At 40.3% G+C, this 25,765-nt stretch overlaps 1 protein-coding gene across 1 annotated transcript in view; it reads left to right on the forward strand.

Moving 5' to 3' along the window:
• The window catches only part of Hdac9 (histone deacetylase 9), a 617,997-nt gene that overhangs the window by 572,503 nt on the left and 19,729 nt on the right, over positions 1 to 25,765 (forward strand). The window contains exons 22-23 of the mRNA XM_038336352.1: positions 7,735 to 7,868; positions 18,832 to 18,916. Coding sequence (XP_038192280.1) covers positions 7,735 to 7,868; positions 18,832 to 18,916 — 219 coding nt within the window. The remainder of the gene's footprint in view (positions 1 to 7,734; positions 7,869 to 18,831; positions 18,917 to 25,765) is intronic.

Consider the following 25,765-nt stretch of genomic DNA (forward strand, 5'->3'; position numbering starts at 1 on the left):
GGACGCTAAATTGCAGTTTGGGGATAATTCCATCTTCGCTCTGTGGTAGATTTCCCTCAGCTTTCTAGCAACATTTGCCATTTCATATTAAAAACAAGCTTTTGGGGAGGCTCCCAAGAATATATGGGTTGTTTACACCAGGTGTTACCAAACATAGATCCTTAAAGAATCAGGTTTAGAAAATACTGCCTGTTCCAGGCAGTGGTGGCGCACACCTTTAATCCCAGCACTTGGGAGGCAGAGGCAGGCAGATCTCTGAGTTCGAGGCCAGCCTGGTGTACAGAGGGAGTTCCAGGACAGCCAGGATTGTTACAAAGAGAAATCCTATTTCGAAAACACAAAAAAAGAAGGAAGGAAGGAAGGAAGGAAGGAAGGAAGGAAGGAAGGAAGGAAGGAAAAACACTGACTGCACATCATTCTTATTTTGCTCTAAATGCTTCAGCCTTTATAGCTGTGTCATGCCCTATTTTAAAGAAAGGAAACTAATCATAATAGAAATCTATCCCTAACAACACACAACAACCCAGGAATCACCATAGAATGACTATTTTTATTATACATGATATAAATGTCCTTTAAATCTGATATAAAACTTAAGAATAATAACAAATACATAAAAACATAATTGGCTGGTTTATTAATGTATTTAAAATGACATTGAGGATATGAGATATGTTTTCACTATAGTGACATTTTAGCATATAAATTTAAAAAAATCTAGCATGGTTTTCTTTTATTTTTGAAATAAACAACAATGAAGAGCAAAGAAAGCAGAATTTATTATCACTGGTTGACAGAAACATGGATTTGTTATTATATAAAATTGCTCTATAACTGTTGTTATTTAACTTATTTATTAAATGAGAGGCAGATATTTTATAAAATATAATAGCATATGGCATGTTTTTCATGTATTACATTGCCATACAATGAAATTTTTTACTTTAACCATTTTCGAAATAATCTACAGGGATGTACTGATTTTGGTTCTCCGTTAAAACAATTAAAATGAAGTTATTTTTAGTCCTTGTCACCTCTGCTCCTCTCGAGCGATCTGGTTGCCTTAAAGTAAAGGCTTGAAGCTGTGCCGATGGGAGAGATGGATTTTTTTTCTGTCCTATGACTTAGCTATTCTGTATATAAGGTTTAATCTCTGAGATCTCTAAGAGTAACTTTCCATTCCAGGCAACTTTTCTGAACTCCTGAGAATGCAGCACAAAATGACTTCTTTGGCAGAGCAAAGACACACAGCATGGCAGAAAATCTCCCTGAAGCTGATAATTCAAACCTTTCCCTATTTACAGTTCATTGGATACTTCTTAAGGAGAAAAAAAAAAACGCATTTTCTTCTACTAAATCAACAAGACTGAACAGGATTTTAAATTAAAAACGCTTTTCCAATCTCTGCAGCAGTCCTGTCTGCGTTTCTATAGCGCTCAAGTTCATGGCTGTTGATGACGGGAGAAGTGTTTCCCACAAGTCTATGCATTGAATACTTGGTCCCCACTGTATGACATTGACATATGAGATTGTAAAACCTTTAGGACGTGGGCCCTAGTGGGCAGTCAGAGGGCAATGGGGGCGGAGCTGAAGGATCATAGGTGTGCTTGTCTTCTACACATACGAACAGCTGCCTGTGTAAGCCACTCCTACCACCCTCCTGTAGGTTGTGATGGTTGTGCCCCTGAACCACGAACCAGAGGAACTCCTCCTTCCCTTAGTGCAATTTCTCAGCTCTGCTGTCACTGATGAGAACAGTAACCAAGCCAGCTGTGTTTGGTTATCAAGAGAAATGACTGGCCTTGTTGTACCTTCGCTCCGGCATTTACAATTTCATACATGTAAATTCTTTCCAAAAAAAAGCACCAACTGCAATACATGCAGTCTATCAGTGTATAATGTATACAGTCTAGTGATATAATGTAACATATAGCATAGTATTTTTTTAAATACTGTAGTCATGGCACTATTGACTAATGCCTTAGTCTACAAGATAACCACAAAAGAAATGGTGTCAAATCTGTCTTGGAAAACACCACACATACACACACACACACACACACACACACACACACACACACACACATGCACACACATGCTCACACTGTTTCTTGCTGAATTCAACAGTAGAAATTAGAGGTAGCAGGGGCCTGTCTAGGGTGATTTCCAGTAACTTGATATCAATACCTGAGCCTGTCCACATGGCTGTCACTCTCTGGATCTTCCCCAAAGCTACAGGTCTTTGTGGAGCTCCAGCCCAACATCTCTGCAGTCCATGCTTACTGGAGTCCTCCATGCCTTGTTTCATACAGACAAGTTTCTTCTCCGGCGGACTCAGCTCACCAGACCTCACATGCAGGGTGCTCTCTCTTCCTTAAGGCTGAGTTTTTAACTCTGGAGGCTGTGAAAAGTGAGAATAACTTTTGTGATGTTTGTGAACCTAGAAGTAACACGATCACAAAAAGTTGGGTTGATGGTTTTTAAAACTAGCTACCTAGACTCTAATCAATCGGATACATAGACACATGCCCAGGCCTAGCTTCTATTCAAACTCTCTTGTACTGAAAAGTAACGTCTTGGCATTCATTGGTCTCTGTTCAGCTGACGTTTTGTTGCTTCATACATGTGCGTGCGGTAGAAATGAACATGAAAGAGCTTGGGATAATAAAGAATAGGAGCACTGTCCTGAATTGCTGACTGAGATTAGAAGGGAACACTTTCATTTCTTTGCCGTACTTGGTGTTTTTTCCACACGTAAGCACCCGAGCTCAGCTGCCACCATCTCTGACTCCAGCGATCACATGGGCAGCACGTGAATGGAAACAAAGCCTGGAGGTAGAAGGAGGAGGAATTTGGAGCGAGATCAAAGATTAGCCCCATTCCGCTATTCCCTCCGACTTTTTACCATCCAGTCTAAATTTGGCATTTTATGAGACATTTCTTTTATTCTCAAAGGTAAAACTAAGCTTAAATCAATCTGGGACTCCTCTGCCCTTGCTGGAGAAATACACGCAATTTGATTTGCCAATGAGACTTTCGTCACTGCATTTCCAATTTCTTGGAGTAATAATCAGTATGAAATGCATAGTACATGGGCTTGCGTTAGAATTCTATCATGAAAACAGCCGCTATAGCCCTGGTTAAGTTACAGAAGATGCTCTTTAGAATACTTAATATCACCTGTGACCTTGTCTGAGCTATTCTATATTTCCCAATGTTGTTGATGCTGACTGGGGCGAGGACACTTCTGAGCACCTTGCATCTCCTGTTTTCTAGCGTCTCTCCTCCGTTCCTGCTCATTGGAACTCACTGTCATCAGCCTCGTGCTGAAGTGGCCAGTGTGAAATGATCAGCAGCTCCACAGGCAGGGAAGGGTACTGACAGCTAGGAAGCTGTTATTGCTTGGTTTCCGTGTACTGTTAAACATAATTTCCCAACCACATAAGAATATAGGACATGTAGAAGGTGACTGTCTTGACTTCCATCCAAATAGTAGCTAAGTGGTTAAGACTGACTTACAGTGCTTTAGGGGGGTTGTGGGAAAGCCATCTCGTAGGGGTCAGAGCTGAGATCAAATGTTAGACCACAACCGAAAACTCTACAGTTGCTGATTGGGTGAGTGCTCCAGTTCATTTCAGAACATAAAACGATATTATTTATTATGTTTGTTGTTGTTGTTCTGACACGGAGGCCACTTTGCGTTAAGTTTGTGTTCTTCCTACTTGACCCATCCCATTGCTTCTAGCTTTGCTCTACCAACGGCAGTTCAGGGATTTCTTTTCATGTATGAGACTGTCATACTTCAGAGAAAAGCACGTGTTCGATGGAAAGCAGCCCAGACATGTCTTTAGAGCATGCGCTTCTGTGTTCAGATTGATTCTTGCAGGCTCAGTCTTTGGTATGTGCAGGCACGCACACGTGTTCCAAATGGGTGCTATCAGTGAGAGGGCAAGGGACCGTGTGTTCTCTGATTTAGAAAGAGTAATAAAACAAACTAAAATTCTGAGTTCGTGAAAGCGCCAAGTAGGTGACAAAACGCGGGAAGACCATTGATCAGCAAAAGCTGAGCAGCAAGAGGGGCTGGTGAGGTCAAGCAAATGGGTTTCTTAGGGCCGTTGCCACAATTCTTGTGATATTAAGACAGTGGACACATGGCATTCTGCCTTTGTCAGACTCCACAGACTCGTAAGACACAAAGTGTGAAGCATGAGTGTAGACTTCAGTTCATGAGAATACATCATTATTCACTTGGGAACTACAGTGAATGTAAAATACTGATGTGAACGAGTAACAGGAAGAGAAGGGAATACGGGCTACAATCTGTACTTCCTGATCAATTTCACTGTAACTTCCAAACTACTCTGAAAAAGAGAATTCATTAATTACTAAAGTGTATTTGGTTTAAAATTAAGTATTCTCTCTGTAAGTTCAGAAAATCTAAAACAAAACTCACGCTGAAACAATTCTTTTGTCTATATGTATTTACTGTGCAGTTATTCCTCGAGTGGACAGCTTTGTATGATACGATGAGTTTAAAAAATATTGAATAAGAATATTCCAATTTGGCAACATGAAAGAGCGTGTGTCTTCAAATACTTTGATGTAAAATATCTTAAAGCATTAAGGTAAATATAAAAAACATACCTCCAGATTTATTGATGACTTATGAAAAGCTGAAGGAAGTTGAACAAATACTAGAGATGTTAGTTAGTATTTGTCCCCAAATCTTGATTTTTCTGAACACCGTTTCTTGGATGCTTGAACAGTCAAAGCGTGATCCTATAATGGGGGAAGGATTGAAGACCAAGAACAAGAAAAGGCCAGCTCAAATGAGAAAAAGTGCAGCTGAAAGAAGGCCAGCCTATTTGTTCTATCATAGCAAGAGAAGAAAAGAAAGCCAGAAGGGAAGAGAAAGCAAAGAGGTGGGGAAAAAAATCAAGCAATTTCCTCATGAATGTGATCAAATTTCTGGTCCATGTTTATGATAAACATGCAGAATCAAAATCCTAAATCAACCCTTGAATTCAGGATGGTAAAATGGACCTAGATGATGGTATCTTAAGCATTTAGCAGAAGAAACTAAACTACACTCTGCCGGGCTTGAAAGACAGATGCTACATTCAATAAAATGTCCTTGTTAAGTTTCATACGATAAAGTATAATAGAACAATGGATTAAAACCAACTGAATTTTTTTCCTCACCGTTGCCAAACCTGTAGCGGAGCACCAGCACGATTAGTTTCAATGAACGGTTCCATACTTACAGCTTCTAGTGGCCTCCTTGCCAGGAAAACAGAGAAAAAACCAAATGTTTAGAGTATTCTTTGGAGTTCCCCTTTTTTTAAAGGCCCTAATATCATTCATGAGATTATCACCTACTCACCAAAAGGCCACCTGTGGGTACCATCCCCTCAGTAGTTAGGATTTCATCATATCCACTTGAGGAAAGTGGGAATGTGGTCACAGACACTCAGTCTCTAGCTCCAGGCTTCAAAGATTTCTCATATATAAACTGTATGTGAACATCATAGACAAAAAGTAAAAGCAAAAGAAAACAAAACAGAAGTAGGAAACTAAAACAAATTGGAGATGAATCAAGACAAAAAAGGAAGAGCCAACTAATATGAAAGAATTTAAATACAAGGTGCAGCAAGTAAAACATGCTGAAGGAAATACAGTGAATGCCTAGAAGACACAAGCACAGAACAGGAATTTATAAAAGTAACTGGGAAATTATGAAATATAAACAAATAGAAATGCTGTGATTAAACAATATAATCTCTTTAAGTTAATAATGGTTCTAAACAACAGGTTGGACATTTCTGAGAGAAAAAGTTTGAAAGATAGTTCAGAAGGAAAAAAATAACTATGTAAAAAGAGAAACTATAGCTCAGAAATCAAAGTGGAAAATATGAAAGAATTTAAGAAATATTGGTGACAAAATTTACATACATCTCATTGGAGTTGGAAATGATAAAAGATAAAAATGCAAGAATTTTCAATAAATTTGAGAATGAAAATGATAGAATGAATTCATAGAAAAATATAATTGAGGAAGAAATAGCATGAATAATCCTTCAAAAAATTGAATCAATAGTCAAAAAAACCTTTGTCATAGAGAAGTCAATGGCTAAATGACACTAGAAGAAATATTTACGCAACATTCTAGACCAGATAGCCAAGACAGGACTCTCTAGCTACACCACAATCATAATCAACACAAGAATGGAAAATTAAAGATTAACCCCATTTGTGAACATAGATCGATACAAGATAAGAAAATATCGGTGAGACGAACTGGACTCTCACAGAAAAATAATGCAATAGAAGAAAGATTATTTTATGTCACATGTGCAACGATGGTGTTGTGACAGAAATGCTGATGAATGCCTTCTAACTCACAATATTTCCAAATGTTAAGGGAAAAAAACCCACTTCGTGTAGAGGGAAAAAAATGAAACCAAATTCTACAACTATTTAAATAGGAACTTCAACTCAAACTAGAAAGGGAAAGCTCCTCTCTTACACATAATGAAACCATCATAATAAGACACTCTTCATGCACCTGCTCAGCACCGTAAGGCTGGTAAGGGTGTGGTAGAATAGAACTGGAAGCCTTGTGGGCATTGCTTTTAAGTGTGGGGACTACTGATGGACCTTTGGAAGTAATCTGGCATTACTTAATAGCTTTTAATTCACAACTTCATTCCATTCTTACATATGTGCAACAGAAGACCCTTCATAGGATAATCTTGGCAACATTGATTGCAACAATAACAATAACAAAAAAGAAAACCCTAAAAGTTTTGTAACAGCACCACCGAATATCTATAGATAGAAAACTGGGTGAGTCGATTCTGTAGAGACAAGATTGCCTACTAGACACCAAAGAGTTGTAGCTTCATGCATGCACAGATTAGAGAAAGCAAGATTCACGAGGCAAGGAGAGCAAGCTGCACACATATGAAACTGCTTTTGTAAGAGTTGAAGGCAAGCAAATTAAACAAAGGAAAACAATAGAATTCAAAAAGCAAACTCAGACTCCTCATTCCCAGATGGAGGCAGCCGACGCTACTGGAGAACAGCACATACAGGCTTTTGACAGAAGGGCCAGCACTGTTTCCCTTGAGATGCAAGTGAAATTGCTGTCAGTTCATTAGTAGCCTATTAATGTATAGATGTTATTTATATATTTGCATTTATCAAGTATTTTATAGCAAAAGACTATAAAAATTGAACCATGTGTAATCGTCAAGTACTAACTTTCCTTTCATAATAACGATTAATGATGGAGACAAGAAGCACGTGACAAACAACATGAGCTATGTGTTTGTGCGCACACGTGTGTGTGTGTGTGTGTGTGTGTGTGTGTGTGTGTGCGCGCGTGTGCACACCTATGGGGAAGGGAATGTAGTCATACAGCCTAATCAAGCACTCTTCCACTAGCTTGCTTTCAGACCTTCTTCAAATTTGTCACCAGATGGTTACACACCCTGCTGGGCGAGGAGCCAGGTGAAAAACACAAGTCTTGTGACAGTTCTCATCTGTGGGGTCTTGGGCTTTCATGCCCTTGTCTATAACTCTGAGAAAAGAAGATGAGCATTACATGAGGTGCCACTAGAAAGTGCTGAGAATGCTGAACAGGAACTCTGACAAAGTAAACGCTCAACCACTGTTACCTACGTGTACTTTTCCTTGATTTAATGCTTTTAAATGTTCTCTTTTTTATGGTAGGCTTTGGTCACTTGACAAAGCAGCTGATGACATTGGCCGATGGGCGTGTGGCCTTGGCTCTAGAAGGAGGCCACGATCTGACAGCCATCTGTGACGCGTCTGAAGCCTGCATAAACGCCCTTCTAGGAAACGAGGTAAGAACAGAAGGTCAGGGGTAAGAGGAGGAGGACGTATGCAAGTGTGTTTTAAAGTTGATTGTTGAATCTAAGAAAGAAGAACGTTCTACATAGCTTTCACCATGAACGACGTAGGCACCAGAAGTTTCTGTACTTTGGTGTGACATGCTTTGCTGTCTTCCCCGGTAGTGTGGCCACACAGCATTCCTGCCAGTCAAGTTATTCAGACAGTCAAAAACTGAGCAGTGGAAATGCTTGGAAAGAAGAATGTTTTGTCTACTGAGCCAATCAAATGAGCACTGAATCATTTAATGTGAAATTAAACTTTTAAAAGTTTTGAAATTTCCTGTTACTGTCAGAAAAACAAAACCATTTAAAAAACAATCTTAGGCTTTTTTTTTCAGCATTTGAAAATGTTTATTTTTCCTAAGGTTGCAATCAAGTCCTGTCTTCCTGAGAGTGATAAAGAATCTCCTTAAGGTTGAAACCTCCACTATTGCCATCCAGCTGCACTGCAGGAGACCTAAGACCAGAACTTGAATCTAAAAGATCAGAGGTCCCCATCACACACCTAACATGCAGTACAAATTGCTAATCACTCCATAGACTTCATTTCTAGTCAGTTGGACATTTGGGGATAGGTCAGGACAAGATTTTAGATCAATTCATTGAAACTCAGCAACTATTTCACGGCTTGTGAGTATTGGTTAGAATCGTCAAGTTGCTTAGGTTTTTATAGTGAATGTATGGCCGGTTAATGAATTAGTTTTTAGTTTCCTTTTTTAGTTTGGGGGAGAATTTTACCTTCCTATCGTGAACTTGAACTGGAAGTGTAGCTTTGCTTATTCATGGAATTGTTTTTGAAACCTACCTTTCGTGGTTTTTCTTTTTTAACAAAACCTTAGGATATTGTGTGCATATTGATGGGAAACTACTTGTGCTGCTGCTAGGATCATGAGTCTGAAGTCACACCACATGATTATTTGCCATATTTATTGAATAAGCGCACTTAATAATTCTAAAGAAAGCCGGGCAATAGTAGTGCACGCCTTTAATCCCAGCACTCGGAAGGTAAAGGCGGGCGGATCTCTGTGAGTTCGAGGCCAGCCTGGTCTACAGAGCTAGTTCCAGGACAGGCTCCAAAGCCTCAGAGAAACCCTGTCTCGAAAAACCAAAATAATAATAATAAATAATAATAATAATAATAATAATAATAATAATAATAATAATAATTCTAAAGAATATTGCAGTACTGACAGTGTCTAACACTGTCCTACAGTTTTAGACAGTGCTCACAGCACAGCCTCCTGGCGAGGAGCTTAGGGAGACTGTAACAACTTAACGATTAGATCAATAATAGGCTGCTCTTTCAGTTCATACATCACTCACAGTATCAAAGATGAACAAATAGTCTTCTATGATTGCTGTAAGCTAGAAATGTCAAGCACGATGTGGAATTATTTAGGGGTAGGCGACCAAGGAAGTTCAAAATGCTGGGTGCTTGTTGGGGGCATCGATTATAGCGGGCTCTGCTTGCCCACCAGATGACATTTGCTTTTAGAACCAGCTGTATATGGCTTTTAATCTCTTTTATAAGCCTGAAGACTATGAGAGTGTTTTGTTAAGCAGAACAGTGGTTTGCAGCAGAAAACCAGCATGAGCTGTGCATTGTGGCTTCACAGATTGTCCCGCCTAGACAGAAGCATTACCGGAAGCCTAGGCAGATGCCTTTCCAGCTACGTGGAAGGCAACTACAGATTCAGAGCCTCAGTTTCAGTGCGGTCATAAGATAATGCCTTTTCTACTGAAATCTCTGTGCTGGGCCAAGTTCTCACTTCCCAAAAGCATCTCCAGTGAAGTAGCTAATCTTTCCAGCCATCTCTTATATTTTAGGTAACACCAGTCTCTGACCTAGAGGATAAAAGCATGATTTGCCAATCTTAGTCAGTCTGCAAGGTATAGAGATGGCCAACAAATAAAGCCCAGGAAGTAATAACCAGAATTATTTGGGAGAGAAATTGATTGTGTAACTGACTTTAATTCTCTGGATATCGTTTAGTAAGCTCTATCTTGCAATTTAATATTTTAACCCACATCTTGTCTCCTTCCATTGGCCATCTTCAATTGCATAAGCAAAATCTAAAATTTGTTTATCCCACTCTACAGAAAGGGGAGTTTAGTTTGTTCTATTGAAGATTCTAGGGATGTAGACCGGGCTATAGATTCCCTCCAGGATGCTACAGGAGTGACGGCTGTAGCTAGTAAACTGAGCACTGGAAGGTAAATGTTGTTGCAGCAGATCTATCTACACCAAAAAGAACAAAGCAAAGAGAGAAGGGGATTTTTTTTAAAATGAAAAGTGGAAGAAAAATCCAAGTGTGCTGTACATTATAATTCATGTAGAAAGAGGAAATGAACGTGTAATACTTGAAACAACTTGAGAAACAAAGAGTTCTCACTTTCATTGACAATATAATTTATAATCCAATGCCTAGCTTGGGGTATTTTCCAGGTCACAGGTCACTGTGACTACATTGAAGTTTTAAATTTCATTCCTGCAGAAAAAAATAATATATAAGGCATATTGCATGTGCCTCACCATTTAACCAAAATACCTACATATAATTTCCACAGCAGTTTTATGTGGTAATCTCTGGATAAGAAAATAAAAACGACGTCTTTCAGTTACCAATTACTGCAATTTAAAAATCCCAATTTCCCTCCAACCCCCCCCCCCACAAGTGATTAATAGAGCAATTATGACTTATTATCTGGGATTTCACTTTTACAAATAACAAAATGTGCTGAAGCTGGAGCTTCAAACACTGACAGCAGCAACGGGCTTCCCGACCGCGAGATGCAATTGAGCTCAAATTAGAAAGGTCAAGAGGGCCTTTGCCAGGGACTCTGCACTTCGTCACATGTATTTATTCATGTGTAGAGGATTAGAATTTATAAACATTTTGCCAGGTTTTTTTTCAATGCCATTTCTTTTTCTTGTTGTTCTTGGCCAGGCCTTGTCAATATATCAAAATGCTGCTGCTGCTTCTAACTTATCATCAGGAAAATAATACAAATTTCATAACCCCAAGGAACTGTAGGATCAGCAAGAACCTCTGGTTTCATTGTCCTTGCAGACACATAGATGGGTACCAAGAACTACTATTTTTTTTAAAAAGGCTCTCTAAACATTTGTGCCTTAAACAGGCATTCTCTTTTCAAACACTTCCAGCATGGGAATGAACTACTTAGCAAAACATCTAGCTGTTCTTTTCAAGAAATATGTGCAAATATGGTACAGGAAATTCCAGGAGGAGGCTGATTTTTTTGAAATCATACTAAAAGTTTTTATTTTTAATTTGTTCTGGCCAAGTACGGAGCTGGGCTTTATCCGTCAAATCATATTATGATGAATATTTTTTTACATTATCACCGAAGCCCTTAAAAACTCCAACTTGGAATTTGAGGAATTAAATATCTAAAATGAGAAAACTCAGGAGATTGATTAGAAAAGGGTCAGGTACTGTTCTGTGAGCTGTCACGTCGTTTTAAAGATTTAGCGGCAGGGATACACATGAAGTCCCTGGAAGTCTTTCATTCTGGTCATTTGTGTTGGAGCTGGCTAGGAAACATACAGTTTCCTTAAGGCTCCATTCAACTACTGTTCTGCAAAGCCAATTAAAAGCACCTCAGTTTGCTTCCTCTGAAAGAAATCTGCTTTAGAGGTGAGAAAAGCTGTAGGCGTTTCCCATGCCTGTGGAATCCAGTCTGAAAACAGGCTTTCTGGAGAGTGAAGAAGACGGCACAGGAGTAGAAGCTTTGAGTTGCAAACATGAGCTAGCAAAGGCCACAGACCAAAGGAGGATAAACAATGGACTCAAGCTTGTTAGAAAGATAGGAAGATTTTTGAAAACTAAACCCATATTTTCACAGCGATGGGTGATATTGGAGCCTCTTACTCAGTAATGCTTGATTTCTGGTTTCTTTCCTTTTTCTCCTTTTATCTTTCTTTTTGGTTCCTCCCTTCCTTTCTCACTCCCTTCCATTCTTCCTTCTTTTCACCCCACTCCCTCTGTGTTTCCTTTTCTCATGCTTCTTAAAAAATTACTACTGTCTTCTAAAATACACCCAGCTGCTTTATCTTTGTCTGGGGTTTCACAGACAGTGGCTGAATGTGGAAGTTGCCTTTGTTTTTAAAGATGGTTTTGTGCTCTAAAGATGCTGGATAAAAAAAAATAATAATAATAACCTCTTTAACTAATTCCTGGAGGGTGTTGACAGCCACCCCTGAGGTGAACCCTTGAGAGATTGTTGTCCAAGTTGGGGGGGACAGAGAGTGTTTGCATTGGATTTTACATAGAGATATTGTTTTGCTATCTTTTTCATCTTTTAGATTATGTATGACTGAGGCTGAGTCCACTGGGGAATTGGTGTGAATCTGGGAATGCTTGCAAAATCCTAAGTAGTTACGATTCATGAGTAGAGGAGGAGAGAGAGTGTTTGCTACTCCAGAATGACATTTTCCTCTGTGGTCTTCTTACCTGCCTGTACTCCAAAAGCAGTTGTGTGGGGTATCTAAAGGGAGTAAAATAGTTTGGTAAAAATATTATCTGGATATTCTTTCCAGTATAGATGTGGCCTGGGAGACCGGTTGCTTTTATTCAGAGATGAGTACAGGAAGGTGAAGCGTGTGCTTCAGGAAATGCTTCCTGATCCAGATAACTCAAAACTGTGTGCAAATCATCTGAACTATCTCTGTCCAGGTTGTTAAGACAGAGTTAAAAAAAAAATACGGGTTGTGAGTTCGAACACATCATGGATTATAGTTATTCATAAAAAGAAAGAAATCATTTCTTTTTATAAAGAACCAAACATCATGGAATGCTTTTACCTATCTGTTCTTTATGTTGATGTTTATTGGTTCTAATGCAAGCAAGAGTAATGGCAGCCTTGGTAAAGATCCTAGGGGTGCGTTGTGGGGATATTTATCTTTATTTGTTTGTTTGTTTTTTGAGACAGGGTTTCTCTGTAACTTTGGAGCCTGCCCTGGAACTCCCTTTGTAGACCAGGCTGGCCTCAAACTCACAGAGATCCACCTGCCTCTGCCTCCCGAGTGCTGGGATTAAAGGCGTGCACCACCACCGCCCAGCTGGGGGATATTTGTTTTGTCTATAGGAATGTGAGAATATTTTACAGAGAAATAGCATTTAACCTTGATGTTGGGTACAAAGTAAGACTTTGACAAGTTAGTATCTAAGAAAAAGATCCATTATATAATAGGAACCATAAATGAGGACAGTGAGGCTCTGGCTGGATGCTCTTGCTTTGTTTCTGATGGTGAAGAGTCCAAGCTCAGAGGTGTAAAGCAGGCAATACATCTGGGTAAGTGAAAGAGCATCATCACGAACTGGATTTCTATGAAGAACGTGGGAGGTCCTAACGAATACGCCCATACCTCGTAGTAAGAGGACAATCACTGCAGATGGAACAACAGAAGAAACCACTGGTGTGAGGCTTAGGGGCGGTAGACGCTCAGCTCCTGCCGAAAGCATCTCACCAGGAGCAATGCTGTCTCCTCTGTGATGCCACAGCTGTCTCCTGGGAGATCCGGAAACCAGCTGTGGGTAGCTTTACCTGCTCTGGGCTCAGTGGCATCAAAGGGGCAGGTTGAAATAGGCCATTAGCCCACAGAGTGCATCACTTGCCAAATGAAGCCTCTCCATCATGAAAGCTACCAGGATATCGCTGAAGCAAGAGGGGAAAGCAAATCTTGGTGTAAATCTTTTCAGTGAAACTAAAAGGAAACCATATATTGTGCCCAGTGCCTATAAACTCTGTAATCAAGAAACAGGGGGAAGAGAATTACCATAGGTTTGAGTCTATCCTGGGCTACATAGCAAAACCTTTAAAAATGAAAATACATAAATCAAAACTGAGAAATGAAAACATGAAAATCAGCTACCGCTAATGTTAGTTGGGTCCACCGTTGCTTCCTGTCATGGGGAAGAATATTCCTGGTATCAAGAACTGACGAACACAACTTCTCCCTCGTCCTCCAATCCCTCCTACAAGACCAGTTGGACCTGCTGCTGTTCAGAGATGCTTCTTTAGGGCTGTGTTGATATCGTCCTTCATCCTCCACATGAGGTGGGAGATGAGCGTTAACAGTCATAACCTCAGCCTAGTGATTTAGTGGTCAACCCAGTCCACGCTGATTTCAGCCCCTCCGAGTCTGTTCGCTGAAGAACATTAGTGGCTTCAAACCAACAACAATGGGCTGTTTTAAGAATGACTGACTCATGGTTCACAGTATGGATAAAATTATAACCAGACTTGCTTATGCAATCAAATTAAAGATATACAACTAATTGCAGTCATTCCTGAGCAATTATTTAGATGAGAGTAGGGTTTTAAGTATCAATCCCTTCTCGCAGGGGAATTGATAATAAATAGTTCATCAACACAGAAGGTCAAGTGAGTACCCCCGACTCTTTATCCTCCATTGTTTTCTTCCATAATCCCTTTGATCCTTACATCTGAACATTTTTTTGGACCACATCTGAGTTGTCTGAATGTTGTAGTCAGACTTTCGGTTTTCTCTGCCAGTGAACTTATGGTCCATGTCTAAGAACATAGCGTTGTTGCAGCAAGGTACTCTCCCTTGATTTCTTGGGCATCACCATGCCGTGGAACATGCACGGTCTGAAAACCCAGTCTGTATCCCTGCTTGCCTTAGTCAGAGATCTTTCCCATTATTAAGTACATGAAAGAAAGGTCAGTGTTTCCAAAGTTGTTTTTAGGTATAACTCTAATACCCATGCAAAAATCTACACAAATATGCACAATCCAATTAGAATCACATGTCTAACCTTGAGTCGCGTCAAGAGAATCTAAGGTACTGCTTGACTCCTTTCTGAAAGTAACTCATTTTCTGATTTCTGACACCATGTTCCATTTTTCCCACTTGTAAACTTTATAAAGATGCAATATTATATATTCATATATATACTATTTATATATAATGTCTTTTTTCTGAATATTTTGTTTGTGAGAGTCTTCTCTGTCATTGTGCACAGCTATAGCCCATTCATTTTTCACACTTTATGGTTTTATATTTCATGAAAGAGAATTTTTAGGAGACTACTACAGTTTATTTACAATTATACTCTATTTAGTAGATATGGACTTTTTTCAAGTTCTCTTTCAGTGGTGGACTATAATTTCCTTTATCTGATGTAAAGAGTGTCTGGGATGCTCACTTTTCCTCTCAACAGTCCAGCGTGGGAATTAGGTAGCTTAATGAGCCAGGAAGAAGGCTCTGCAGGCTGAAGATGCCACAGAGCGTCTTACTAATTACACATGACTGGGTGTGCAGTGAATCCCCTATGTTATTTTCATTAAAGCATGTTTAGTACTTAAGTTTAACAAGATTAATGGTCAACTCAACTAAATTCAACTAACATTTGTGCAAATTTAAAATTCATTGGAAAAGTTGGTGAAAGCCAACGGTATGTCTTTATATCAAGAATAGCATAGGAAATAAAGTTGAGGTATATGCAGATGTTACATAGCTACATGAACATGAGGAAAACCTGTACGAGTTCTTCCATATTATGAGACTTCTGAATGATCTTTAGAAGTCTCTGAAAGTTAAAACTACCTCCAAAACTTTTTAAATCAAATTTACGTCTGAGTGTGGTGGCATGTGCCTCTATACTGCCAATAGCTGGGAGGTGAATGTAGAATAATCATGACTCCATTGTCAGTCTGAGTTTTATTGAGACTGTTTTAAAAAAAAATCAATCAATTAACTTATAATAAATAAACACACATAAATAATTTATAACCATATCATAAAGTATACCAAACACCCAGAATAACTGAGGTTGAACCTGAGCATTGGAGCTTTAAGTTCTTCCAGACACATTAGTAAGTGTCCCCCTGTTTCTCCTTCTATCTTTATTCATGCTATTACTTTTAAAATATTTCAAATTTTCTTTTTTATTAATTTATTTTTAATTAAAATATAATTTTGTCATTCCCCTCATCCTCTCTCTAACCTTCCCATGTTCCCTCAAACTTCCCCACCCCCTCTCTAATTCACAGCCCCTAAGGCTCCCTCTTCCACTAATTAATTGCCTATTGCTGGTGTTTTCCAACAACTGCAGACCTTGGAAGTCATGACAGGTGAGAGTGAGCAAACATTTGAATTCTGCCCATATAATAGCTCAATTTTATGTAAGAGATATAGAGAACCAGGTTTCTCTATCACTGAGCTTAAATCTACATAAAGAATGGTTGTGGTTATATTTTACATGTAGAAAAGAATGATCAACCACTAGCTTTGTGTGTCTATGGGTTGTATTTAAATTGTATGATTTATCTTAATAACTTCATGAAAATTATCTTTATTTAATAGAGTTGCTTGGCAGATACCATGATGGGCCTGTAAGACCTCTAGCTTCTAGATCTACCTTATCTTACTGGCCTGTTTGCTTAGACCACTTAGTAATTCTGATTGGTTTCAATAGCCAATGTTTTACTACATCTTATTGGCCAAACTAAACACCTATCATAACTTTACCATATAATATCATGTTTGCTCCAAATTTATTGAAAATGACTATTTGCTTAGTATTATTTCATTACTTAGTTATTAGATTACTAATAATGACCAATACTCATAAATATTTATCAAGTGGATGCTTCAATCAGATGGTTTTATTGCCCATAATTTTGAGTGATTAAGTCAACAAATTCTCTAAAGAAAACACAAAACAAAAAAAAAAAAAGAAAGAAAGAAAACACACCTGAATTCTGTGGTCCTTGTGTACAAGTCTTTAATTTTAGGAAAACAGCCTGTAAACGCTGCTTGCGTCCTTGCCAGTGGAGAGACTGCTGCCCACGGCCTTCTCTGCACCGCTGCCTGATGAAATATAAAGAGCCCACATTGAGAACGCTCTGAATCCAGCCCTGTCTGTGTGTACACACTCAAAATGAAACAAATTGGGGCAATTTACAGAAGGTTAAACCCTCAAATGACATTCAGGGAAATGGTTTGAGAGGCTTAAATGATCAATTTAATTTCCTTAATTCTCTGAGTTGCTTTTATAAGTAGGCACAACTTTATCCATCCTACTGAAAACTCTAAATTGTGGGTTTAGAAGTGTTTGTGTTTTCATACTCAACACGCTGAACCACATATACTTTCTATATTACCCGGGACTTAAAAACAAGCCCACAGACCTCAGTGAGCTCCAGTTGCAAAAGTGGGGCTTTTGCATGTGTGATCTGTCTCTCGTTTTCCCTCCAGGATCCAACACCATTAAGTTTGTCAGCATTTTTTTAATCTGAAGTCCCAAGGAAGGTTTTTGAAAAAAATGGACTGTGCCAATCTTGTGCATAAGTTCTAATATGAAATGGCATATCAAAACATTTTATTGCTATTAAAAATTATTTTTCCCTAGGTCCTGAGAAAGATGTGAGTGGGAGGGACGTTTGTGTATGAGCAGAGTGGCTTGCTTGACCCTATCTAACTCTTCCGTAAACATTTCCCAAGAAATCTCGGCTTATGGTTCGGTCTTGCCTCTGAGATGAGGGTCGTGAGCAGGATGACATATTCTTAAAGATACAATGTGAAGTACTGATTTGAAAAAAAAATGATTTTTACCGAATTTATGTATCTAAGCTTCCATGGCCTTTCACTGACATGGGCTTGGGTGCAGTGGTGTTTCTCCTCTTGCTAAATTGTGTTGCGTACAGACCTTTTGATATTTTAAAGCTTTTTCATTGGCAGCTAAGAAAAACACTCTACAAAGTTATATTTAGTGAATTTGCTCATGTGTAAATATCCCCGAGCTACTCTGCTATCCTGTGGCATCTGGAAGAAAGGTGCTATTGTTCTTGTCCCGTGACTGAAGTACAGAATAATCAACTCCAAGAGACCCTGTGGGGGGGATTCACTCACATATGCTGTGGAAATTCATAATCCCTGAGTGGTTTTTTCTTAGTTTTTCCTCCCGCTGAAGAAATTTGGATGAGAGTGTGCTTTGGTCTGCCTGCTGACAGCAGTTCCTGGTCACACCATTCTGTTCAACCACTGCTTCTTAGTTGAGGTTATTAACTTAAAGTTTTCCAGGAAAACAGCGTGTTTAGGGTTCATTGTCCCAACCATTGGTCGCTTGCTTTCTATGTTCCCAAAGCTAGATGGTTGTTTTCTTTGCGACTACCGTACCCTGCAGAACGCCCATCACCCATGTGTCTAGTGTCTGTGCCACCAGACTTGTTCCTAACGGAGATGATCCAGAACTATCGGGATCTCTGCAGCATTTCCTGCAATGTTCGCTGAATTCCTCCATGAAAAATCAGTGTAATTCCAGAAGATCATGATAGATTTGCACAGAAGGAATTTATCCCAAGCTTGAGGCTGACATGATCGCAGTTTTGAATAAAGTAGATGTTAAATGGAGCTGTGTTGTCCTTTTACCTCCGGCTTCTTTAATACATTTTTTTTCTTCTGCTCTATTTCAAGAGTAAGAACAAATGTTTCATGGCTTTTCACCAGGAAGTGTTTAATGTTTAAGACGATTAAATGTCAGAACACTGAGGAAACACAGATAGTAGACTGTCCACTCTGCCCCATGCCCTCCCTGAGTTTGTTCACTAGCCCCAGCTGTGGATCCCCTCATGATGGAATTCGGTTTGTGGGAGGCCCACAAAAGGTACACAAATAACTCAGATTTTAAATGACTAACTCACAGATGTGCACCTGCTTCAGGGCCTTCATACATTAATCTTGTGACCAATAGCAAACCTCCTTGGAATTTAATTACATGGACACAGAATATGACTGACTACACTTGGGGACCTGATGTCAGCACAATGTTAAGCAGTTCTTGGAGCAGGCCTCTGGGGTGAGACTGTTTGCCTGCTTTGCTTTTGTGCAGATCACTGTCCTCACTCTCTGCCTGTGTTCCTGCAGCTCGGGCCCCTTGAGGAAGATGTCCTCCACCAGACGCCGAACATGAACGCTGCCGCTTCTTTACAGAGGATCACTGAAATCCAAAGTATGTCTCCAGCTTCTTTCTCATCTCTAACTGGGTCAAGTTCACTGGATCTATACTGGGAATAAAAGCACAGCAACACATAATTATTTTCATTTGCACATATACTTTATTGGAATGTCTTGATTTATTGCCTGAGATAGTCTTATCTTCCACTGGTGTCCTAACTCAGAATCTAGACTTTGAATCTCATTTTTCTCCTGCTTTCTGTGTGCTTAAGATCATTTCAAATGCCAAACGCTGACCTTGAGCAGCTAACTACATTTAGAAACTACAGCTGTGTAGACTGTGTAGCAGCTTTAACTAGGAGCAACTCATCTCCTGAGTGTGTTGGGATTTGACAGTCATGCCCTGGCTTTAAATATGACAAGCGAGAAAACTTAATGAGTAGGTCTCATTACGAGAAAGCCCCACTTTGGCAAACATGGTAAGACGGTGTTTTCATTAGGCAGTTACTTTCACAGGCACCAAGGTCCCCCACTAGAGAGTAGCATGCAGGTCAGCACAAAGACAAGTGCTGAATGGCAAAGGTAGGTTCTCAGGAAGATCAAGAAACCCCTGAGCTTTGAGGATTTCCCATAGAAGCATGCTTTCCACACCACCAAAAAGTCTTTGTTTTATCTTAGAGGCAGTCTTCTCTTGAGCAGTGGCAACCAGGAGATGAGGTGTGCCATTACCATTTTTTGGTACCAATAATGCCACACACAAACTGGAAAGATCCCTCCCCCTTAAATCTCACACATGCCTGGCTTGTGGGCTCTTGGCATTCACTAAGCTTTACTGACTATACATAACTATGGAGTAAGTGAAAGATTTCAAGTGTTTTCAGAGAACAGAAAAATAAATATTCAAATACTAGAGAGAAAGGTTCCTGGGATAAAGCTAAGCTCCAGGAGTTGACTGTCTCCAAAGACCAGCTTTGGGATGCTCGTTGGCCCTAATAAAATAGCTTGCTCATGTCTGCCTCTTGATTTGAGAGGAGATGAGGAAGGTCATGTGGATACCAGTGCAGGTCACCCAGAGGGACTCTTTGGGTGATCTCTGACAGGCCTCTCCTGTTCCTCCAGGTCTATCCAAAGTCCCTGTGTAGGATATTGACAGTATAAAGTGAGCTCTGTCGTTATGTGTGTTGTAATCTTTTCCCGAGGATTCCTTTGCCATTCTACACACAGAACATTCATATAAAATTCTTCATGTGTATCTTCAGAGTATAACACTAACAGTTCAACAAGAATTTAAGAATGATTTTGTCAAGTATTGGTCAGTTATCAAGTTACAAAGATCAGGAAAGAGGAGGGGGGAGGGGAAGAGAAGGAAGATGAAGAGGAGAATGGGTAGAAGAGTTTCTGGCTTTGATGGTTTTACATTCTAGTAGATGAAGGAATATAAAATGTCTAGCTTCAGTTCAGTGCTCCCTAGAGGCCACAAGGCCATGGTGAAGGAGCAGCTTTTTTCTTCAGCAAAGAAGAGTCTTGCCATGTACAAGCTTAGACTCTAGAGGAGGTAGACCTGAGGAGGTAATTCTGGAACCAGTCTTCAAAGCTGTAATGAAACAAAGCTTGCATCAGCTTCTAGAGAAAAGTTCATGCTCTATCCTCTCACCTATTCAGTCTGGCTTTCTTCATGAATTCTTACTAACAAATAGCATGCAAATCCATGAGGATTAACTATCCCTAGCCTTGTGGGAGCTGTTCTTAGTCTTAGGCCAAGACAGGCAACCCATTTAATAGTTATCACTTGAACAAAGAATGTACAATCTTCCCTCTCTCTCCTTACTAGGAAGAGCTCACTGAAGGGAAGGGGGGCCAAGATCAAGGGAAGCCACAGAGACACCTGACCTGAACTAATGGGTGCTTATAGATTCTGGACTGAGAGCTAGTTAGGACATGGGACCAATGTAAGCCTCTACATGTGTGTGACAGTTGTGTAGCTTGGTCCATGGGATCCTAGGAGTGGAATCAGGATCTGTCCCTGGCACTTGAACTGGCTTTTGGGAATCTAATTCCCAAGCTGGGCCGCTTTACCCAACTTTGATGTAGGAGGAGGAGCTTGGCCCTGCCTCAACTTGATATGCCATGCTTTCTTGACTTCCATTTCCCTGAGTGGAAATGGAGGGGGAGTAGAAGGAAGGAAGAAAAAGGGAACAAGAGAACAAGAGGGAGGGAAGACTGTGGTCAGTATGTAAAATAAATGAAAAAATTAATTTAAAAAAGGAAAGAGTATATTTCAGAATCTGGACAGAGAGAATTGAGCTCCATTGTCCTTTGGCCTGTGCTCATGCAGATCCCATTCTTGGAATGATCCATGTTCGAGTTAGTACTCTTGTTGCTGCTGCCTTCAAATTCTCAGTAAGTTTATAACAAGAAGCCCACGTTTTCCTTGGGCCCTTCCAGAACATAACCAGTTCCGATGACAAAGCTCTGATAATAAAAATGAACACTAAAAGACTAATAGAAATATTTAAATTGTAGTTAGAGGGAGATGAATGGTGTTGGGACGGGGTCGTAAAGGGACAGGCCTACCCAAGTCTGGAGGGGACTTCTTCGTGTGGAAAGAATTGAAATCCATAAGACACGGTCCTTCCGCACTGTGCGGCATTTCTGTTGGTTCTAAGTGTGTGTGGCTGTTAGGCTGCTGTTTCAAACTAAAGGAATGAGAAGGAAATTAGGAATGACCATGAAACTGCAAAGTAAAGTGGGTATTTTGGGGTCTGAAACATCGTATTGACAAGGGAAATTTAAACGATGGGCTTTGTGTTCAGTACACAGTACTTGGTCTTCTTACAAAGTATGGTTGTATTCTTCCCTTTACTTCTCCACGATCAACTCCCACTCTTCCACACTAAGTGTCCTGGAGTATTCTGGATCCTTGACCAGCTTCTCCATTTCTGGTTCTGCGTGGAAAATAGTAAGCAATCCTGGCTACAGAGTTTTGGAATTAAAAAACGAACAAACAAAAGAAAAACACATTACCCCTTCCTTATTAGGATGTTGCTATGAATTTTGAGTCCACAGCAGAAAAGTGGTCCAAGAAGCAGGGGTGCTTCTGAGGCCATGGACCTCACACCTAGGAAACGGGCCCGAAAGGAGCCTTTCTTTAACAAGGGTTCTGTTCTTTAGTGAGTGCCACAAGGGTCCTTCTTTCAGCTCAAGGAGGTGTTTGAGTTTTAGCACACCTCCTAGCCCAGGTTCTGAAGGATTCCTCTGTGCTCCAGTTTAGAGCCATGTAAATGTTGGGACATAGCCTTCCCATGTGGGAAGAAGCATTCAAACAAGTTCCTAGAGAGTTCTGTCCCCAGACACACAGCAAGGTGCTGACAGGCCTTCTGTGGATTTCTTTTTGAGAACAGAGCCCCCCAGCTGAGGGTGTGCAGGTGCTGGTCGCTGTGATTAGCCTTGGCCCACTGCCTGGACACATGCCTTTTATATTCTGCAGCAGGATCATCCCTGTGGTCCTATTCAGCTGAAGAGGAAAGCCTTGCAAGGATTCTGCAGGGCGGTCAGTTCCCCTGACAGGTGGAGCCCCCTCTCCTGATAGACTGCAGGCTACGTACCTCTCATGGCAGAGAACTGTATATAAGGGTCAGCTGTCTTTGTGAAGAAGTGAGAGTATATGGCTAGCAATATTTTTTTTTTTTTTGGTTTTTTCGAGACAGGGTTTCTCTGTAGCTTTGGAGCCTGTCCTGGAACTAGCTCTTGTAGACCAGGCTGGTCTCGAACTCACAGAGATCCGCCTGCCTCTGCCTCCCGAGTGCTGGGATTAAAGGCGTGCGCCACCGCCGCCCGGCCTAGCAATATATTTTTTTAAGATTTTTTTCCTTTAAAAGTTGAAAGTAAAATTACCATATATTATCCTAGTAATCTCACTTTTAAATATTATCAAAAATAATTGTTAAAATATCTACAATTACTGGCATTGACAAGTTCGTCACAGCACTATTTAGAATAAAGCCTGACTGACTGTCGGTGGAGGAACAAAGAAAGAAATGTGGTATGTAGAGGCAAAGGAATCATGTTTGGTCTTGAAAAGGAAGCCCTGTAACATGTGCTCATTTAGCTTCATGGCCTTTCACAGCAGAAGCCACTTTACTGAGAGCTTTGCTTGTTGTCTCTTAATGGCTGAAACTTGTGTGCCAAGAGTGGCATGCACAGCTGCTTTGCAAATATTTGAAATAAATTAGCAATTTTTTTTTCTGTTTCTTTTTTAGTTTGGCTAGATTGCCTTTTCTTAGATAGCTTAATATAATTATACCTGCCAAGCATCCTTGCTTCAGAGGAGTGAAAAGGGACCAAAATGCATGAGGGCACATTTTCTCCTGCTTCACAGCCTGCAAGGAGGAGTCCGTCCTTCTGTGAAGACACCAAACTACTTTTTTTGTGTTGCCATTCCCCTGCTAATCTTGGAAGAAATGTTTTTCAGACCTGAGTCTGGTACTTGATTGCACAGCCGTAATCACTAGCAAGTGTTGCCAGGGCAGAGCCAGACCAGAACAGGATAAAGGACCCTCATGTGTGTGCACTCTGTCCTAAAACACATGCTTCCAGCCCAGAGCATCCATGAGACCCTGAAGTTCCCCACACTTCTGCAGAGCATGGTAGGAAGCAGGCTCTTCTGACTGCTTTTCTTATACCAGTGCTGGCCCATGACTGGGCTGGGAGAACCGTGAACCGAGTTTTCCATAAAATTAAAGTGATTCAGATTGGAAGAGCAAAATTTTAAGTTCTTGAAAGCATAAGAAATGGTATGGATTTTCATGTGTAAAAAAACCCCAAAATTTGAGAAGTTTATATAGAGACATGGTTTCCCTTCATTTAATTTCTTAGTGAAAATTCCCTTTATAAATGACAACCAACTTTGTAGATTTTTTATGTGATAATCATAGTATCTTTTGATTTTAGGATCAAGAAAGTATATTCATGCCCAAGGATTTGTTGCTTTGGTCTGCATGAGAATGTCTCCCTTGGGCTTTGAATGCTTGGCCTCCAGTCAATGGAAATGTTTGAGAAGGATTAAGAAGAGGTGTGACACTGGGGACAGGCTATACCATTTCAAAAGTTCATGCCATTCCCAGTTAGTTCTTTCTCTTTGCCTGGTTCTTGTGGATGAGATGTGAGCTCACAGCCAGGGCTCCAATGCCATCCCTGCCTGCTGTCATGGTCTTTGTCGTGATGCTCATGGACTCACCCTTTAAAACCACACCCCCAAATGAACTCTTCCTTCTGTGAGTTGCCTCAGCCATGGTGTCTTATCACGACAACAGAAGAGTACTAAGATGCCACTATTGTTTTTAAAGCACACTTGTAGAGCATTGTTCAGGGACGACCAGCATGTGTACAGTTCTCTGAGTAGACCCAACTTTTAAGCCACTTTGAAAAAGGAGATGATTTTCTTGTACCCAGGAGAATGATATACAGTGGACTTGAGCCCAGTGTGGAAAGCAAATCTCAAGCAGTCTTCCACATTAGCAAATCAGAATGGAAACAGACTTTCTTATGAAGAGGCAGCTTTGTCCAACGCCTGCTCCTCCTAGCTACAACTGCTGTCTGCGTGGCGCATGCGCTGTTGAGTGAACGGCTCCTACCTCCTTGCTGGCATCGCTTCCCTTTCTCCCATTTTCCTTCTCATCCTGGGTCAACCTCTAGCTCTGAAAAGTATCCTCAGAAGAAAACACTGATGTTAACAACTAAACAAAGATGAGGGAAGCCTATTTTGAGTGATTTTATTCATACTCTATTTCTTATAGGGATCAAGTAGTTTTCAGAGCAAGATAAACACTGATGGATCCTACACGAGAATGGATGGCCAGAACATGAGCTGTTCAGGTCTTTTAGCGCAGAAGATATGAGAGTAATAACTGAAAATGGCTATTGAAGCTAAGATGAGACTGGCTATAAAGGTAGCAGCCACTGTCTTCACTCTTGTGCAATGTCCGTCCAGCTACCCTCCCCCATTCCTCAGACACCATGCTTCCTCCACCACCAGAGAGGAAGCATTTGCATCAGACAGACCAGGGGGAAATTTAGATGGTTCCTCTTCTAATAGGAATTTGCATATATCTCTTGATGTGAGAGAAACTGCTTAATATTTTACCTCAAGGCCCATGCATGCAGTTGAATTTCCGTTTTCTCTGCATTTTGACATGCCCTCAGCAAATTAACTTGTAGTTGACCTGACTACACACCCACATGCCTACACAAACTCATATGTCCCTCTGAGTTTTTGTCCCATACTCTTTTGTTTGGCTTGTCTTTCTTTTTTCTGGTCTTTCTTTTGCGCTCTCCTCCTTTCCATCCTGCTGAGATCTGGAGAGAAGAATAAGAGGCTATAGTTTTAGAAAGGACTGCTTACTTCCAGACATGAATAGCTTGCTTTCAAGCAAGAATGAGGCATCATCTGGCCTCTATTGGAAGGACCAGTAGACGGGTGGCTCAGGAGTCGAGAGCACTAGCTGATCTTCCAGAGGACCTGGCTTTGGTTTTCAGGACCTGTGTCAGGCGGCTCAAAACCATCTGTAACTTTAGGGGATTGCATATGTCTGGGCTCCTTGCTCATCTGTACTCACAACACATACACACACACACACACACACACACATCTATACATGAAATAATAAAAATAAATCTTACAAGATTATTGTACCTATACCAGGATCAGGAGATATGCAAAGATTATTGGTTGCTTCAGTTTCAAAATAGAATTAGCATAAGGTCATTAGTTGGCATGGAGAAGACAAACAATTTTTAGGTTTTCTTATTTTGAAAATGGGAAACTAGCAATATTTACCTCATAAAATTGAAGACAGAAAGTGGGGCTTCGGAACGAGCTTTGCTGAGAGTCTTGAGTGTTGGAGAA

Source organism: Arvicola amphibius, chromosome 7 (assembly GCF_903992535.2).
Source record: "Arvicola amphibius chromosome 7, mArvAmp1.2, whole genome shotgun sequence".
NCBI classification, from domain to species: domain Eukaryota; kingdom Metazoa; phylum Chordata; class Mammalia; order Rodentia; family Cricetidae; genus Arvicola; species Arvicola amphibius.